Source organism: Ornithodoros turicata, chromosome 1, assembly GCF_037126465.1.
Source record: "Ornithodoros turicata isolate Travis chromosome 1, ASM3712646v1, whole genome shotgun sequence".
Classification (NCBI taxonomy): Eukaryota; Metazoa; Arthropoda; class Arachnida; order Ixodida; family Argasidae; genus Ornithodoros; species Ornithodoros turicata.
Window position 1 is genome coordinate 35,986,567 of NC_088201.1, and position 20,302 is coordinate 36,006,868.

Sequence of the window (20,302 nt, forward strand, 5' to 3'; positions counted from 1 at the left end):
TGCAACAGTATTCAGTGCAAGAAAGGGGGAAAATATCCCAATATTTCGTGCTTATATTTTGAATCACTCCTTGCATGTTACCGGATATGTCTCTCAATACTGCAAAAAGTTGCATCCTGAATGGTGTAACAACATCACCGGGAAAATGTTCTCTGAGCTATCAGCTGTTGAGGCTAGCAATAAGAACAATGCAGTCACTTCGTGCAAGCCACGTTGGCAGCAGGTGGGGCGGCTCGCTCGAAAGCCAGGTCGATAGAGCTCGTGCGCGAGCGCCCTCCGCCGACCGGCGCAGCATCGAGCGCGACGCCGCCAGCGCAGTCGGTCTTCAACCATCACCAGCAGCAGCAGCAGCTGTTCGATACTCGCAGCAGACCGCAGGCCCGATTCCGCAGCGTTCCCAGCGACCGTCTTTCCCGCGTTACCAAGGCCTCCCCAATCTTCCTTTCCCACGCCTAGATACCTCCTGGTCCGAGTATACTTTTCCCAGCAGCTATGGCCGAAAGTATCAAAGCAGGTACTAAAGGCAGTGCCAATTTCATGCGTCAATTCAGGGACAAGAAGACTAGGGAGCTCAAGAATCTGACGGCCAGCCAGTTCATGGACGTCTGGAGCCACTATGACAAAGACGGTCAGTAACGATGTCTTTATATTATATTCACTACTGGACAGCTATGTGCGTGGCACACCATCGACCACGCTTGTAGTTGTTCAGGTTTTTTAGAACAGCCATCCGACCGCTGTCGGACCGCTGCGTGCTTCGGCGATCTCCGCACTTGTTGCGGCGCCAACCATTATTGACCTTGATTCATTATACGTTCGGTTATGGACAGATGCACGCACGAACTGGCACCATGGATGGTATTGCAAAAAGCCCACCATGCAGAGTTCACGAGGTCTAATGCTTTTTGCGCTGTCTCGTGTTCATGAATTCATGTGCGAAGCATTTCTCATCGCCGTAAATGCGTTGCTGATTGTTGCAAACCTGCACGCGACTTGTCATGCAAAGACACACTACTACGAAGGTACTTCCAGCGCCGTCTCATCTGCTTCTTCCTCTTGTACTCGCGTCTCTTCGCTGATTTTCGCTCATGTAACTATGTACCAACTCGCCCAACAGGCAACAATACTGAAGGTACCTCCAGTCGCGGACGGAAATGCAATGTCTGCACGACAGAGAATAAATCGTCGTAGCGTTTGGTGCGTTTTGACGCAGCGAATTCGTCATTCGTTATGAGGAAAAAAGAAAAAAGGCGGAGCGTTTAGAGGTACAACAATGCATTCCCCTTGATTTACTGGATTTCTAGCACCGGCTGCTCCACATCATTGCTGGCAAGCTATCGATACAAGATGGAAAGTAACCAAGCCGAGGCTGCCGCACACGAATGGACAAACAAAACAAACTAAAGCAGTCGTCGAAAAAGCTTATTTCGTATCGATAATAAGGATTAAAGAATAAGGAACTAAACAGCTCACGTCGTGGAGCATTTGTGGGACGCATCGATTGCGAGAAAGCAATTCGTTTCAACACGGCCTATTACAGGGAGTCCCCCGTTATGTCACTAACCCGTCGTTATTAAACTTGACACCGACGGGCTAGTGGACGCGCAACAGTGAATGTTTGCTTTTCTGTATAAACGGCTCTTCTGGGAACCTTTGAGATTTTTGACGAGTGCATCGTAGGTGCTTTCATGGTGTTGAGTAAAATCGTATTTCGTTCTGGTTCTCGAACGTATTCGATGAAAAGGGTTCACCTGCGGCTGAGCTCCGGAGCGAAAGTACACCGTTAAAGCAAAAGGTGAAGAGAATAAAGGAGAGCTCTACGTTTATTGTTATGAAAATACGTCGCATCAAAATTACGAAGCTGAAAAACATCACGGCATGAGCATGTTGTTGTTAGTTATTCGGGATTAAAAGCACTAAAAACAGTCGTTTAAAAACGGGATTTTGTCGCAAGTCTGTGTGTGTGTGTCGTCCTTCATGTGCCCGAAACCTGTCTTTAAAGGACTGCATAAGTACTAAACAAAGTACTCAATATTGGTATTAGTATTAAATAACGTTTAGATTCGATTTCGATACGCCCCAAAACTAGGTGTTTTCAGTTCCGGGTCGGTTCGTTGTATACAGGATGTCTCACGTAACGTGTCAAAAAATTATATTTAAAAATCTACACGTCGGAAAATTAAGGGGTCAACGGTATTCACCTTCAGAGAGTTTTTGCCGTCGTGTGAGAACACTTTCATGAATTTTTCCCCATGGGAAATTTAATTTTCCGAAAAAAAAAAAAGTCCGGAAATTGCCTAGTCAACCTAACATTTTTTTCGACAGATTCGGGAAGCACGGGTCGGGTTTAGCCCACCACGGAAAAATTCATTTCGTGGTACAAAAGTAAGGAGCGGAAAAAAATTGGGAAAATCGGCTTTTTGTGACGGGCGTATTTCAACGGCGCACGAAATCGGTCGCAAAGATGCGATGACACATAATGAGTGGAGGACATGCCCCTGCCCAGATGATAGACAGAACACTGCAAAAAAACAAGAGGAAAGGGAAACGACGAGACATCGCGATAATAATCTGAGGCTACATGGATTCCCATTGGTACAGGGCAGGGCATAAACAAGGGCATGTTCTTTGGCATCGCATCTTTGCGGCCGATTTCGTGCGCCGTTGAAATACGCCCGTCACAAAAAGCCGATTTTCCCAATTTTTTCCTGCTCCTTACTTTTGTACCACGAAATGAATTTTTCCGTGGTGGGCTAAACCCGACCCGTGCTTCCCGAATCTGTCGAAAAAATGTTAGGTTGACTATGCAATTTCCGGACTTTAATTCGGAAAATTAAATTTCCCATGGCGAAAAATTCATAAAAGTGTTCTCACACGACGGCAAAAACTCTCTGAATGTGAATACCGTTGACCCCTTAATTTTCCGACGTGTAGATTTTTAAATATAATTTTTTGACACGTTACGTGAGATACCCTGTAGTTAGGCAGCACTCGAGACATAAAAAAAAAAAAAAAGAAAAACCGAAAAAGGAAGACATATACATGTATGCTGTGCTCCTCTATACTGTATCACTTGCAAAAGTCATCCGTTCAATATTCGGTACTGGAATGAGGGCATATCAAAACTGATATAGAGTTAAGGTGTTGCAAATAGTAAACACCTAACTGAGTGATAACACTTGTGGATAAGCTCCACGATTTGAAAAGTCTAAGCTTTGTCGAAGGAGAGAAAGGACGATACAGACTGTGTCGTCTGTCCTTTTCTTCGAACAAGCTCGGGATTTCCTCCCATCGTGGTAGTAAATACCTCCTCACTTGTTCACACATGGCAGGCAAAACTGAAGATCCACCATTTTAATTTGCCTACTCCACTTATTTCTTTCCTCACTTTAGCGGCCATACTCCTCAGAAGAATTGAATTCGATTTCTTCAGTAAACAAATTGTGTCTCGCTGCATCATAAGACCAATTCGCGTTCCAGTGCAATGACAGTGCAAAAAGATCTTCCGGGCCGTGAATTGTATAAATATAACGGTGTGCGCTCTGTGCACGAAAGCATAGAATTTCCCGACTTTCATGAACGTAAGACATCGCTTTCTGCGGAAGAATCCTAGAACATGGGTGATATGACTACAGGGTGCGTCATGAAAAACTGTATGACCAAAATTTTCTTAAATTCATGGATAATTTTTCCTTCGAAAGAGGTGCTGCGTATAGTTATTCCCGATATGACCTGCTTAAAGTCTAAATTGTGTCAGTAATTAACGCAGGCTTTAATTAACTTGCATAATGAATATTCTTATTTAGTAAAAACAGGTTAATGGTTTAATTGCAAAGTTGAGGTCTGCAATCCGCAAAAATTGAAGCCGCAGCAAGCCTTTGTGCTCCAGTATAAAAGATGCGAAAATTCTAAATTTTCGAGCGTCCTGTGGAGTTCCGTTTTTCATACGGCCGCTTTTTCCTATCGTCCCCTCGGTGCCACCCTCCTTCTTCTTCTTCTTCTTCTTCTTCTTCTTCATAAGGGTTGAGTGAAGTCAGCCAACTCTGATGATAGCCCTGGCTGTTGCTCAATGCGTGGTGTACCCTCAATTTGTACTCCAGGGTGAAAGAAGCGACATGTTTTTTTTTCTTAGTCCCCGGCAGAATCCGCAATAAAGAACCTAATACACTTATGAATCGGTATAGTCGGTACTATATAATCGGTACACTTATGAATACACAGCGGTATCGGAGATCAGTGAAATGTTTTTCACGGCATGTTTGTTTGTCAAAGTTATTAGGTTAACCAATTTATCAGTTGAGCAGGTCGAATAGTAGACCAGCCTACTTGGATGCTCTGTGCTTGTGTCGTTTTTTTGACGTGAGAACGCCTGTAAGTTCGGTTTGGTAGCAAAGTCAAAATTTACGATGCAAGGAATATGCCGATTTTCATGACGCAATAACTCGGTGAGTAATAAAGTGATAGCAACCAACCGACTCAATCCAGATAACTTACACGTGTAAGATTCTAGCTAACAGGGTCATTGCGGCGGCTGACGCAGTCTCTGGGTGTGGCGAGCGCGTGCGAGAGAGACGGAAATATAGGGGTACGCGTACCTTGCGGACAGTCTATCTCGCGAACGCGGGAAGCTAGGACGCCGATCGAGGTGCCGTTGGAACGCGCTTGATAGGTTCTACCTGGACCTTCAGCGATATCGGCTTCAACAACAATAACCAAAATTTTATGACCTTGAAATATCAAAATCTTGCCAGAATGTCGGCATATGAAACTAAAATGTGAGCAGAATCGAAGGAAACGGCAATGAAAAGAAAAGGCGGCTCGGGAGGAACCCAAAAAGCCCCCAAAGTCCAGCACCGAGCGATCCAGAGAGCTACGGGAGCACCGAAGAAGATTAGCGGCGGCGGCAAATTCGACTGCCGTTATCCTCTGCCAGAGGGGCAACTTCGACTTGTGCGAGTGTGAAAGTGACCTACATAGACGATGGAGTGCATCCAGAGGGGGGCTCAGCACCGTAGAGGAGCCAGAGTCGAGCAAAGGAATCGTAGATCGTGAAGATTTCATGTAAAACACTACGGCTCGGACACGGCTGAGCCCGCCCCAATGTTTTCTTTTTCTCTGAACAACATCAAAACAAAAGAAAGTGAGAGATGGTTGAAGCTCTCGAATCAGCTTATGGGTGACAGTTTAACGACAGCGTAAAATGAACAGAAAAACAATATTCCCCACCGACCCAATTCCCCACCGGCCCCACCCCCACTTAGCACTCCAAAGCGGGGGTGCACCACGCATTGAGGAACAGCCCTGTCATCAGAGTGAGAGAAGGTGACACCGGGAGGAGGATAGGAAACAGCGGCCGCATGAAAAACGGAACTCCGCAGGACGCTCCAAGATTTTGCATTTTTGCATCTTTTATACTGGAGCACAGAAGCGCGCTACGGTTTCGATTTTTGCGGATGACAGAACTCAATGTTGTGCGCTACAACTTTGCAATTAAACCATCAACCTATTTTCACTAATTTGAGATATTAACTATGAAAGTTAATTAAAGCCTGAGCTAATTACTCACACAACAACAGCTATATTCTGATGATTACTCACTAAATTCTGCCTTTAAGCAGGCCATATTGGGAATAACAATATCAGAAGCTCTTTCCGAGGAAAAATGATCCACGAATTTAAGAAAAATTTGGTCAGTTTCTCGTGACGCACCTTGTATAATGGCGATGTATAACTTAGAAACGTAGAATTGGTAGAATGTTGGGCTAGTTGGCTGGTACATGGCTATTGAAGAACTTAGTGCAAGTAAAACAGGACACGAAATAGAGCAGACAGAGACAGGACTGTTGAAGTTAAAAGCCGGTTGACCTACAACGGTATCCAACAACGGTATCCTGGAGACAGAGCTTGCGCACACGGTAACCGCGGAAAAACCTGTCAATAAACTTTAGTTGTAAGTTCGGCGCCTGTCCCGTCTTTGTCTGCTTTATCTTGTCCTGTGTTACCTGTGCTAAGTCCCTTCAATAGACGATGTATACCTTCGTTTCGTACAAAAATAGACAAGGCAGCTAGTGGACGGCTTTGTTAGAGAACAATTCAGGGGCAGTTCAAGGTATCAAACTGCCATAAGACCAATGTTTCCTATTATTTTAGAGCTACAGTTGCATCATTATCGCTACAGAATACAGAACTTTCTGGCACACTTACATAAATAGCGCTCTCACGCATTCCTATTAGGTTTCAGCATTCATTTGCATCTATAAGATCTGTGCGTTATGTAGCTCCGGGGCGTGCCCAGTCATGCAAATACCTCTGCAAGGATAAGCGAATGTGATGATTGGCGCTTCTACACTTCGTTGTCTCGTTCAAAAAGCTAAAAATATGTATAGATGCTGTTGTTAGTATACGGTTTTGTAAGCCAAATGGGTACTGAAGTAGCGTACTACCAAGATAATTTCCCAAACACTCGCTCCAGACAACAACAACAAATAAATTAATGATAATGAATGGGGACATTCGCCACATGAAGCGCGGCCCACTACCCAAAGGCACAATGGACAGGATGAGATGTGTCCTGATGATGAGGTAATGAACAAACAGTACAATCACATGCGCGAAATCCTTGTTTGGTAACACTGGTAACTGGTAACACATCGTAACACTGTTCAAAATAATACAGTACCGGAAATGGTTCAATTGTAGAAGTATAGACAAGTTTTTCGTGTTCCAGGGCATAGTGAACTAATAGAAGTACTGCGAATGTGCTCTCCCACAATGTTCCTTGCCCGTAATGCATTCATTCCTTCAGGGCAGGAAGTTGTTTGACTCCGTCATTCATCACTTAATTGAAAATTGTTGTTGTTCGTTCAGGAACGGGAGATACCTGCACCGAGACTAACCACGCTTTTGTTCCAATGTGCAAACCCAATAAAGGTGTAAGGTGCGTACTCATACGGCCGGGTGGAGTGCATTCGTACGGTAGCCATACGAAGACGATGTCCGACAAGCAAACTACTGAGCTCCGCGTAGAAGGCAGTAAAGAACTGTGTTTAAATGTATTTATTGCCGCGTTGGAACGGCAACGGCAGTTTTAATGGCAATAACCTGATTATGGGGAACGCTGACATCCTCTAGAGGCTCATGGTAGAAATACGGGGGATACGTTCCCCTTCATATCCGTCAGGATAAAAAGGGAGGTACGGTCGACCTCCATTTATCCGGGCCCTGCGCCATCAGGGAAAGAAACGGGGGTACGGATTTCACTCCAGGCAATTTGTCTTCGTTTATCCGGGCTTCAGTTTACGAACCCGGACAAAAAGTTCCAGGACTGCCGCGCAACAGCCGCCTTCCCATATTCTGGGTGGACGTGGCACACAAATCTATGGCCAATGTGTTCTGGTGTATGTCACCGTTAATCAGCATGATGAATCCCGAGTTGTGATTAGAGATGAAGGTGCCATTAATATTCTTGGTTCCTCTGGAAGCCAGCAGCAATCCGACGACGACAAGTGAGAAACCTCGTGGTGAGGCTCTTGAGGATGCACAAAGAGCACAGGGACTGCTGTTGTACTTTAAAAAAAGAATAATTTATGATCAAGTTAACGTCATCAGTGAGTGAAGCTAGATGACAAGAATAACTTTAAACAAAGGACGATGAACAGCTCTAAAAAAATACACTCGCTGGATTGGCTAGTTCGATCAGAGTTCAGGAAGTTACTTGACTAAAAAGAACTCGTTACAAGTCAAGTTACTGTGACGTTACTAACGAAGTTACCAGGTCTGAAAAAGAACTCGAAGTTCCAGGTTACTTTCAGCTTACGTGATATGTACTCTTCAGCTGTTGACCTTTGTAGAATTAGTTCAGGTCTTGATGTCACAATGGGTGGTGCAAACTTATACCATTCTTCCATATGAATAGCGCTACGCGAATATTCGAAACTTCGAATTCGAATAGAATAGAATAGAAATAGAAAAAAAGAAAAAAAAAAAACGTATGTCGCACTCGTGCGACCAGCTGTTCCATGAATTCGAATCGAATAGTATTCGCAGGCGATTTTCAGTATTTGCAGTTTTTCGAATATTTCTGAAACGCTGTATTGCATTGCAGCCTCGTTGGCGCACTTTCACGCGCCAGCATTGTGGACGAGACCGAGGCAGCTGCGAAAATTCGCGTAAAGTGAAACGTGTTGTGCCGTATGAGTAGCGACACGTTGGATTTTATGCCGACCCGAAACGTAATCCGCTCGATCGTCATCGTCATCATCGCGTGTCGGACGGCGGCGCTAGCGGTGCTTCTTGCGTCCATCTCAGCGTCGACGGCGTCATGTGATCCATGCGAACTTGCTAAGTGGTTTATAAACCGAAAGCAGGCAGCGTAGGGTAACTGAGTGCGCAACATTGACGAGGGATTTCATTTCTTCACCTTCGCGATGTTACTAAAGAATACGAAGACACCGAATGGGCTACTTCCAAGTGCAAAGAAATGCGCTGGAAATAACCATAACTGTGAAACGCAGACTGTGAAGAAAGGCCGGCGGACCAGGCAAAGTTGCAAAAGTGGTTGCTATCAAACCTCCAACCGTTATCTGTCGTCAGATATCGGGGATTTCGTGATGGCTGGAGCTGTCCAGGATTACACTATATACTTTGATAACAGCCCTCTCCCGGGTTACTATACCGAAGTGAGGGAAGAAATTGCAAAAAGAGTTACACAAAGCCTTTGAGGGTATGGACACATCGGACATGTGTCAGTCACGAGCGGCTCTCCGCAAACACTGTTCATGCGCGGAGAGCTTCAATCAGCCCACATGTACAAAGCCAAGCCTTTCTGCGTGGCAACTAGTATAGTTGTGTTCACAAAATGTTCCTGTACGGGTCCACACGAAGCACACTCCCACAAATGATTGGAAGGTTTTCTGTGCTTACATTATCGCCGTAGGGTTCTTGGTTTTCGGTGCTTAATTTTTCAGAGATTCGGTGGGAGAAATCGGTGGCTATTTCGTTCACCAGGAACCGGTGTCTTTCGGTGGTAATATCTTGAAACGTGAAGACACCCGGGGGAAACCTGCAAGGAACGTGACCGGAGTTTCCCATGCACACAGTGAACTAACACTTCATGTCCTTGTTTTTTTTTTGTTTTTTTTTCATTACAAATCCATCTGTTAAAATCAGGGGTTGATAAGTTTGTGAGGTACATGTTATCGCACACCGCTCTTTTCACTGCAAGGAATTAGCATCGGAGCCCTCTTGTGGAAGGCAAATCTTTCAATCGGTACGTGTCCTAGTTGTCAGTGTTTGTGGAATAGGCAAATAGTTCACACCAGTGTTGGGGATTTGTGGAAACGAATCGGATTTAAATCAAATCCTAGCTTTACTGATAATGCTTAATCAAATCCAAATCAAGTCCGGATTTCAAACGTTGCTGGCAAATCAAATCATTCTGAATCCGGATTTATATTTCGGATGCCAAATCAAATCCGCTTTTAAATCCGGATTTGTCAAATTCATAACCAAATCGGAGCGTATGGTCTAGCCAGAACACTTAAATGAAAGGTACAGGAATGGACAAGAAAGCCAAATTAACGCGGTGCGGCGCATGCAGCTGCACTGTGCTGCGAGGAACAACGGCCTAATGTGGGCAGTTGGGCCTCGACGGCAGCTCTAGCAGACAGCATTTGATATTTCAGCCGTCAGGAAAATGAACCACCTGAGGTATAACTGCAATGGGTATTTTATTCGAACGATGAGGACATAAAAACAAAGTCTATGTAACCTGGTTTTTGTCCAAGAACACAAGGTGCTCTAAAGTGGATAGGTGGAGCCTGTTCCTTTTCGCCGACTTCATAAGATTTGCGGCAGAAAACACGCGTTCAACAGCACCCGGACTGGCAGGTACTGATAATACTCGTTTCACGGCCGCGGAGAGCATAGGGTATCGGGAGCGGGACATGGCTTCACTCCAGAACTTGAGGGACTATGGGTCATCATCGACAGTGCTCTCTGATAAGTAAAGTGCCATTTCTTGATACGCTTTTGCGCTTCGGCTTCCGCTTGAAGACGCCGATGAGCGCGTCAGCTCAGAGAACAGTGCGAGCGTTTCTTTTTCTGACTTTGTGGGGCGCCGTCCAACTCAGGTGGAGCAAAGCTTAGTATGCGCTCCTTCATTGGCTCCCGGAGCCCCTCGTCTGTGCACCACTCTAACTGAAATTGTAATGAGCATTTTAGAACTCGAACTGGATCACTAATTAAATATGTATGAAGAGAAGCCCAACCTACCTTAAACCGCGAATCAAGAATAGCCCCGGCCAGGAAATAATCAGCATCCCACGCCGTGTCAAACCTCTTCCTCAAACTTTGCAAAAGCGATGACGCAACACCACTCAAGACCGAAATGGTTTCTTTTCTTCTTTCATTCGAAGCAGGGACTGTTCGAGATTCTCTATCGCGGGAAGCAGAAGGCCCGCGGTTTCGTGGTCACGCTGGAGAATGTTCGTGGCTTCTTCAAAGGCAGAAAGAATGGTTACAAGGTCCCCTGAAAGTACGCCGCCATTTTATTGCATCTTCCTCGTTCCAGTGCGATGAAGTGCCACTACAACTCCTGTTCTCACCAAGCACTCTGATGTCGTAGTTCGTCAGCCGTTCCTTTTTGCAAGCAGAAAGCTTTTCCCCTACAGTAGGGCCGTTCTGGAAAACACGCAGCAGCTTGCGCACCATCAAAACCTGCGAATTCCATCGCGTAGGGACAACAGCGACCAGATGTAGCCCAGAAGATTCAAACACTACTTTCGTATCTGACGGACTCTTACGCACGTGACGAACAATGGCGGGTAGGAAGTCATCGGCTCTAGGGTCAGCGGAGGCCGAACGCTCCGATTTCCCTCAGCTGACTACGGCGTGCTTGCTCGGGTGATGTTGATAGATATTTTGCGCCCGCGCATTGTACATGTAGTCGGCCGGCACGGCATGGAAGTAAGCCACTTGTCTCAGGAAATGCCGCCATAGCGAAACAAGACCCTGTCTTTCGTTTGCTTCTTTAAACTGCCCTGGTGTCCTAGCAGGCGCGAGAATCCGTAAGAGAAAGCCCGGAGAAATGCTGATGATCGGCGTGCCGTTGCTGAACTTTCTAGTATCATGTAGGCCTTCTCAGGACTACTACAGCAAAAGGCAAGCAGAAGTGTGATAACGCCTTCTAGTCGCTGTCCTACTGCAAAAACACGCGTAGTTCTCGGACTTCGGAAGGTATCCCGTCACTAGGACACGCACAGCGACAGTTCATTTAACGTACCCGCTGATCCACTCGCCTATATAAGTAACCTATTCTAGAAGATAAGCGAATGTAGGTTCAGTTCCCTGCTGTAGAAGGCAAGGTGTCGGGTGAACCGAAATTATCAATGGGAGCCTTTCCACCCCTACTTTCTGGGTGGGGGTGGGGGTTGGTTTTCAAGCAGCCTCCGAACACGCGCAAGAAGGGAAGGAAGAGCACTGCCTGCGTCAACAAAGGTAGGAGGGGAGTTCACGCATATGCAGCTTGCTTTTCTTGAAATGGTGGGATCCACCTTCACTGCGGGCTCGAATCCGTTCAGAAAAACGTGATTCAATCCGGGTTCAAATCCTTTCAAGAAAACGAGATTCAATACGGATTCAACTTCTTTCAGTTGAATGTGATTCAATCTGAATCCAAATCCCGCAGGAATCTGTCGTCAAATCTCAAATCAAATCCAAGCTCTATGCATTGCCGCAAATCAATTCCCAAATCAAATCCACCCTCTTTCCTGCAGGCCTAAATCCGGATTTCAATCAAATCCTCGGATTCAAATCCCCAACACTGGTTCACACTGGTACACTCCATGGTCTCTAGGCTCTAGCTGGGGCACTTCCTGAACGAACAGCCCTATTCTCATTATGCAGATCTATTTGTAACTGGCAGACGAAATATCTGTTCTTTCAAGAACGACCTCATGTCCACTGTCTGCCACCAACCAGTTCAGAGCGAAGGGACAGGAAATGAAATCAAGACATTTGAAGTCGACATTTCGACGACAATCGGTGAATAATTATTGAATTATTGATATTGATGAATATATGCTTTATAATGAATTATTGCTAACGAACTTGTAAAACATTTGCCGGCGTACGTTTATCGGTGCTTTTCGGTAAATACCGAACATTTGGTTATTCGCACAGCTCTACATATGATGAAAGAAGCCACACCTTTGTGTGCTTCCTTAGGCTGACGTCCGATGGTTTTGGTGTCGTAATAAACTTGTTCAACGGAGAACAAAGCGGGCATCGACGAGTTGCCATCTTCTCCGCATATATCCGTAGAACCGCGCCAAACGTGACATTTTAGCTACACAGTGCCCTCCCCCGTTAGAAACACACAACTCGTCGCTATATGATGAACGCCACCTGAGACACACGACCAAAACTGAATTCGTAACAATCAACGGACTCAGACGGGGCTGCTCCGTGCACGTCCAACCGGCACGAACATAGCTGTCGCGTCATCAGAGAGGGAGGACGCAGCTCGTGTTATCTCACCAGAATTGAGTAAAAGGAACTTGGAACCCAAGTTACATCAAAGTTGCTTTAAAATAAGGACGCATTCTTCAAACAGTTTCTGTAACTCGAAAGTAACGGGTTACGTTAAAAGTTGCCAAAGAAAAGTAATTTAATCGTAGTAACGAGTTGCCCCCAACACTGAGTCTGATTACACGTTTTATTTGTCCATATCCCTTGCTATCCAGAAATGTTAGCTGTAAGCGGCTAGTGCCGCATAAACGGTGGTCGACTGTACCCCGCTTCTTTACATCTCGTCACCCCAAGGTGCTCGTTTCTTTGACGATCTGAATACCAAAGGTATGGTAAAGTATTCCATGTGCATGGCATTTGTTGTATCTGTTAGAGCTACATTTCTCGAATACGACTTCAAGGTCAGGCACGTGAAGGCGTGCATTTCTTTAGAGACTATTCACCAGCTACCAGGTCATGAATCTGCGTACTCACCGGGGGTGGGGTGGGGGTGGGGGGGGTATATGTTTATTCACACAAAATGAGATGCCAGCCAGGCAAGTGCCGGCTTGCTACTCCTTTAAAAAAAAAGTAGGTGCGGGAGAAGCCACGATGGCAACGATGTGCTGCAGGCGGTGAGGCTTGCCGACTGTGCTTCAGAGGGTGGTCATCATTTCGGTGGCCTTGAGGTACTCGAAGAGTGCCTTGGTAACATCCCGTTGCCCAGGGCGCGGGACGGGCCCGAGGAGCGCAGCGAGCGAGAGGGGGTGGTGGCCGAAGGCTTGGAGGCGTCGGGCGAGGGCGGCACGGGGCGCCGAGAACGTCGGGCACGTTAGCAGGAGGTGGGCTACGTCAGCGATGGCGCCGCAGGCATCGCAGTTTACGTTGCCGCGGCTGCCCATCTTGTGCAGGAGTGACGGAGTGTAGGCGACGTTAAGGCGGAGGCGATGAAGGAGGGTTTCCTCGGTTCTGGTAAGGTGTTGGGTGGGGTAAAGTTGCATCGCGGGGTCGATGGCTCGAAGAACGGTGTTGCATCGAATAGCGTATGCAATGAAGTGGCGGGTTTCAGAGGCAGACCATCGACGAATTTGAAGGAATCAAGCTGATGCCGTGAGCGGTAGGTTTGCGATGGGGCTGTCACAGCTATGCGCGCGCCTTGCAGCAGCGTCGGCACGGGTATTCCCAGGGAGGTGGCTATGTGGCTGGGAACCCACTGAAGCCAGACGGTATGACCGGAGGCGAGAACGGAGTTGTATGACGAGATAGTCATTGCGTGGAGGTCGTTGACCGTCTGGGATCCGTGTGAGCTGATAACCTCTAACGCTGCCTTACTGTCCGTAAAGATGGACCAGTTTCCCTGTGGCGAGATGGAAATGTGCTCAAGCGCCGCGTACACGGCAAAGAGTTCAGCCTCCGTGTATGACGTCTCGTTTGCAAGTTTAAAGGTGCGCTCGATGTCCTTGTGGGGCACATAAAATGCTGCGCTCGCACTGTCTGGTACGACCGAACCGTCGGTGTAAACAGCTAGCCGCTGGTCATGTAGCGTGGAGAGGTGCTCCAGGGCAAGCTGACGTGCGACAAAAGAAGGCATGTCATTCTTTCGCCAAAGGCCGGGGATAGTGGAGCACACGAAGGGCCGGTCGAGGGCCAATAAAGGAGGGGGAAAGGACACGGTACAAGAAGGCTGGGGCACCCGCAGGCGTTCGACAGCGCCACCAAAGGCAGAGTAGGGGCAGTCACTTCCTATGAGTCGGAGATAGTGGAAGGGGTGCCGCGTTAGGATCCGCGTGTAGACTCGAAGGGTCTCCCTGTCACTGCTCACCAGATTATTGCCCAACCGTGATGTGGTGTGATGTGATGTGATGTGATGGAGGAAGAAAAAAAAAGGGGACGTAAGTCACGACGAAGTCAGACTGGTTATAGCGAACGTACCTGTAACCACCTAGTGTTTTCTTGAAAAACAAAGGCTTTTAGCTGCGTACCCTTAGCCTATCTAGGATATCAACATGAAACAGTGCGTGTGTGTGGGGGGGGGGGGCAACTTTTACCGACACGGTTACATTGCATAGAATCACATAGCGGATATGTAGGTAGATATAGATGCAATATAGTTGAAAGCAATAAGCTACACGAGGGTCACTGCGCTCGCCTAAGTTTTGCCCTCAAATTGATCTGGGACGTTCAAACCTCGAGGGTCACTCGTAGGGTGACTGAGCTGACAACGGCGCCATCAGAGTGAGACGTGATATAGTTCAATGCAGAAAGCGGGAAAATCCAACTTTCATGTCGACTTTACACTTGACCTAATATTTACCTCTGTGAAGTGGGATATAGGGTCCTGTGGCTACCACGGGGAAACATCCATGTCATCATCACTTCTCCTTCATTTATTGTTGTTGTTGTTATTACACTTTAGCTCAACGGAGAACTCTTTCGCTGGAATTTTAGCTCGCTAGTAACGTATTTAGTTCCCTTTTTTTTTTTGATAATCTGCGCCAGGCCTGTCAGATATTATAAATTACCAACTAGCCAACATTTTTGCAGCATAACACTTCCCAAAGGCAACGGCACATCCTGGTCGGGGTTCTGCAGTACCACATAATCGACCCGGGTTATTTACGTGGTGCAGTCAATTTTTCGCGTACAGCGCGTAAGCGCAAGCTGACAGTTGAGGCAGTTCTCTAGGGAGTGAAGGAAATAAAATATTCTGCCCATCATGGTCAATGAATAACTGCATGCACATCGGAAGGAGAAAATTTCAAATATACGGGGTTATATTGAAAGGCAATGACTGCCTTCAAAAGATAGGCATCAGGGAAACGCGATTTATCTGTTGTTGTTATTGTTGTTGAGAATATAAAGTTCGGAGTGGGGTCTGCCGAACGAGAATTAATTAATTTCGACTAATGAACAAATTAGTTCATTAACTTTCTTCCTAAATAAGGTAGATACTGATGCAAAGATTGTGTGCCGCGTAATGCAACCCCACGCAGACAATGCAAAAAAATCTCTTTTGGTTCGCACTGCTATTTAACATCTCTGCTTAGATAAAAAATAAAGATGTGGGGCAGCTGTGTCTGTGACAGGATCTTGTATCGAATTGTGGTTTGAATTAGAACTTACAAGTCATCAGTACTTGAGCCGCCATCGAACGGCGAAGAGACCCCTTGGCTGTCAAGGACTATTGGACCCTGCACACTAAAATCAGGACTTCATCACAACATTCTGGATGAGGCTGTAAAAAACGCGTGCCGCAGTTCATAAAGCCCTAGTGCAGGCGACTGTGCTGTACAGCCTGTCGGCCCTCCAGAGAATAGCAGGTTCTTGTTGAACACTCTTTGGATGTCGTAGTCTTTGTCGTTGCGCTGGGGGTCCTAACGATGACCGGGTGTGGCGGGAGCCTGAGAGCTTCCCTTTGAGCAATGAGCGGAATGAGCAAGTAAGGTGGTGTAACGTAGATGACGTACATGAAAAAGAAGTCTCTAGACAGTGCCTCTGCTTGCGTGCGTTGCATCGCTGTCATCCACTCCTCTCTAAAATTCGAGACCGTTCTGAAAATGACTTAGCTACTGAGTGACTCACATGACACATCAAAGTGTAACTGGTATTGCGACGAAGGATGTAATGTGACCGAGCCTTTGTGGTCACTGTAGAGTTGTAGGTCATCCATCATAGTTACGACCAACCTCTCGCGTATTCCCTTTTTACATGTCTCCCCCTTCCGCCCTCTGCCTCCTATTTCGCTCGCTCTCCCAGGACTACGGACCAGTAGGGACTAAGTTCCACCTGACGTCCACCGGGACGAGACGCGATGCCCCTAGGTCCTTCAGTACTCTGGTAGAGAAGTTCTCTTCTACCGTGGCGGTATACCACGGATGGCTCTTCAGGAAAATAGCCGTCGCCCCCCCCCCCCCCCCCCCCACACACACACAAGGCTGTCCTATTGATATCTGCTGTACGTCAGAAGTTGGATGTTGGAATATCATGGGGATAACGAGTTTTGTCCGATATATGTACGCTCACATGTCCAAGTGAGAGAAAGGAGTCCTCTGGGACGTCCGAAAGATATTCATAAGGACGTTAAACCGACGAGGGAGGAACGTTTTCTGGACATTTCTTCCAGCTGATGCTTCTAATAAAGCAGGCATAATATGTTCTAAATTTTAAAGTACACATTACTAATGTGAATAAATTAATCAAACGAAATTGTTGGACTACATTAAATAAATGGTTGACACAGTAAATACTACGCCCAGAACCTCGCAGACTTCTTCAGCGGGAGAGCCATTCCATTTCTCGGCTCTCATCATTCGTTGTTCGCTTTGTGTCGGTTCGCTGACGTATTGTGCGCACTTGCCAAGTTCGAATGTTCCAAGAAACACCGCTATGCTGGTTCTTTGATGTTTCCGAAAAAGGAAAGGCTCGTTTATAGGATACAATAACTATAGTGGAGGGGGGATTCTACTTTCAGAGCTACCATCACTTTTTCTTGTCAGTTATGTCTCGAAAATGGTGCAATTGCAGATTCCGGTTTCAGTCACGGCATGTTGTCCCTTAATTCGGAACTGTCGATCCACGCTAACGGTGCAAAAAATGCTGGTTTCACTAAATATGTCACATCCAGCGTTCGAATCTCACAGGAAAAAACAACAATAACAAAAGCTATGTCAGGGGCAAGCAGCGCAGAAGAACACTGGTGGATGTCTGTCGGGCGTCTCAGAGGACTCCTTTCTCCACTTCGACCTGTGAGCGTACATATATCTCGGACGAAACTCGTTATCCACAGGATATTCCATCATCGAGCTTCAGACGTACATCGGATATCTTTAGGACTGCCATATGTCGTTGTCGTTGGGGCATAAATCACCGCACATATGTGCGTTTCTGGATATCCTGACGATATCGTTGCCGCGCTTTATTTTCTTCATCCACGCTGGATATCAAGGGATACCCATGAGACAGACGTATCCGACCACGGAAGTTAGAACATTAATCGTACATCCAGTGGATATTCGGTGTTGTTGGGGAGGTTTGCATCAGCATTTGTAATGCCATCCGAGGGTGTAATGTACCGGATTCAGGCAGAGCTATCTGAGGACATCGGTTACCACTTCGTTCCTCATTGGAAGGTCAAGGACGTCGATCCTCACTTCAGAAATCTGCAGGGCACATGTTGGCACAGCTGAGGGGTTGGCACAGCACTGTTCGAAGCAGGGGACCGGTGACGCGTTGCAAGCCGCGTGTCGAAGCGACCCTTGGATTCTGAGAATGGGTAGAGATTGTTCTCTTGCCTCTGCCATAATTAGCACATTTGAAGTTGCCTGAGGGACATCAAGGCGCAATTTAAGGCTCTCAGCTAGTATGGTCTCTGGAGCTTGCTGTGCTAAGGTTGTTGCTGTGGGGAAGGTTTGAAGCGCCGGTATGTGATACACTATCATATCACTCAGAGAAAAATCTATACCTTTAGAGGTATAGATCGCCTGCTCAATAACTTAGCCCTTCTTAGGTATTATTTTATACCTCGGTTACAGGTATAAAAAATAGCCCTCAACAAAGGGCTATATGCCATACCTTTAGGGGTATAGCTCTATACCCCTGTGAAGGTCTGCACGAGTACCATCATGGTGTTGCATCACACCTAGGCATAGGTATTTTTAGAGGAAGGAACTAGAAAAATCACCTTTGGAGGGAAGAAAAGTTTTTGACATACACACACAAACGCATATGATTGTGAAGTAGGACGAAAACCTCGTGCACATTACTCGGCATCTAAAATAAAATAAAAAAAACGTGGAATTGAAATCTAAAGAAAATTTTCAAGGAGCAAGACGCTCTGCGCAGTCATCAAGTGTGTATCACGATGTATCGTGAGATAAACACTTACAGAGCAACATATATTGATATACTGGTGGCGACTTGACAAACTGTGGAGCAGCTTTCGTCTGGTACGCAACCCTAAGGGTGAGGACATCTAGATTCAACATTCCAGCAATGAAGATTTTATGCAGCCGTAAACTAACCATGTGGATTTAGATAGTACTGTACTGATGTGTATGTTTCTTAGTTAAATATCCGTTTAACTTAGCTGATACCGTCTCAAGAAAAAATAATGATGATGTGATACAGCACGTTGCGGAAGTAAAGGTATAAAAAGCCATAAAGGTATAAAGAAACAGAAGTTATAAGCAGCCTCATCGTATCCGTGAAAGGCATAGCCTGGTGATCTATTGCTGGTACTGGATATGAACGCATGGTGATGAGGTATAAATATGGTACGTTAGCCCTCATTTATACCTCTTTCATACCCTTGAGAAGGGTTGGAGGTATAAATAGGAAATGTGTACCTCTTCTATACCCTCCAAAGGTATATATCTGAAGCAGAAGGTATAAAAGAAGTATAAGAGCACATTATTATACCTTATTAATACCTTTTTTTCTAACAGTAGAGGGAGTGATGAATCCTAATCATTGCTTTCGGGGAGGTTCCCCGTCGGAACCCGCACACATATCGCAGCAGTCGTTTGCGTATACTATGTACGTATCGCTGAGTGAAGACTCTCCTCTGCAGCCCACGACAGACTTCGATCGAGGGTGACTCCAGGGAGTGTATGTTGCAGTACTTGACATAGTTCGGGTCCGCATATGTGAAGTTGAAAAATTTTTAGATGTCGCTACGTGAGAGGCAGCATCACAGTTTTATCAAATGACACACCAATGCCTCTGTAAAGCAGAAAGGCTCCAACGCTGTCTAGGGCACACTGAACACGAAGACGAAGACTAAGAAAACACTGAAGGCAGTAGGGGGGGGGGGGGGGGGCTGGCCACTGTTTTCCCGATGACCATACGCAAATGCCACGTGCGGGAAGGCTGATGGACAGCCCCGCTGTAACAGTGCAGGCAGTGCAGGCATGACGACATTATACAGGAGTGGATTGAGGACACTCCCTTAATGCGGTCCACGTGATTTTTTTCTTCTTTTACTTTTTTTTTTACAGTAGGGCCCTTTCTTCTTGAAGCTCAACAATGGATGAATGCATGGGAGTGGCTGCGAAGTCACAGAAAACATATCACGTGTGTACGTCGACCTTTTATATTCAGAGTCCTCTATCGAAGTTTGGGCTGTTTCATCGATCCATCTTCTTAGAAAAGAAACTGTATAGTCTGGAACGAAACTCTTGCTGACATTCATCTTAAGCTTTACTTGTCGCAGTGCCTGCAAGACGAGGTGAAGGTTTCCACGGCGTTTCTGTAGTTGATAAGGATCTCGTTAATATGGACGTGGACGAAATTCCCAAAAATCGCCTCGAGTACACTTGTCGTCATGTTTTGAGTTTTCTCACCCGCAGATGTTTCTGTCGGTATAGGTTCAAGGGGATTACGTACTTATCTGTACCTCCTGCTAAAAGGGCCTGCCAAAATTTCTTATAGAGGTCTATGAATGAACATATTGTGTTTCCTACTGTGTCATTAATGGCATCTACGTTGGGGATAGCGAACGCGACTATATCTATTGACGAGCCCATGTTCGAAGCACAAGGGAAGAAGTCGTCAGCATTGGTGCTGTTGTAATGGGAAAGGCAAATGGTGACGTTGACGGACGAATAATGCCAGCGGAAGCATGGCCTGTAGCCCAGTTTGGGCCAGTTTTTCTTTTCGCCAGACATGTTATACAGCTTGCGTCGAACAAGAACAATAAATATACACGACGACGATGACATGAAGGGTGAGGGTGGGGGGATCTACCTGTTTTGGCAGGAAAAGTCAGTGGCAGACACCCTTTCCCTTGTTTCATGGG

The 20,302-nt window shown here is 46.3% G+C and overlaps 1 protein-coding gene and 1 long non-coding RNA gene across 3 annotated transcripts in view; one reads left to right on the forward strand and one right to left on the reverse strand.

The window, feature by feature from the left end:
- Nucleotides 1-273: 273 nt before the first annotated feature.
- Nucleotides 274-20,302, forward strand: part of LOC135378000 (calbindin-32-like) — a 206,780-nt gene continuing 186,751 nt past the window's right edge. The window contains exon 1 of the mRNA XM_064610797.1: nt 274-628. Within this exon, the coding sequence (XP_064466867.1) occupies nt 493-628 (136 nt within the window). The 5' untranslated portion in view covers nt 274-492. The remainder of the gene's footprint in view (nt 629-20,302) is intronic.
- Nucleotides 9,712-10,757, reverse strand: LOC135398248 (uncharacterized). 2 transcript variants are annotated; one of them, XR_010424052.1, is made up of 3 exons: nt 10,605-10,757; nt 10,273-10,528; nt 9,712-10,197 (listed from the first exon to the last, which is right to left on the reverse strand). It is a non-coding gene; the product is annotated as an uncharacterized LOC135398248 (long non-coding RNA). The 2 variants fall into 2 exon arrangements; XR_010424050.1 differs by having other exon boundaries at nt 10,273-10,757.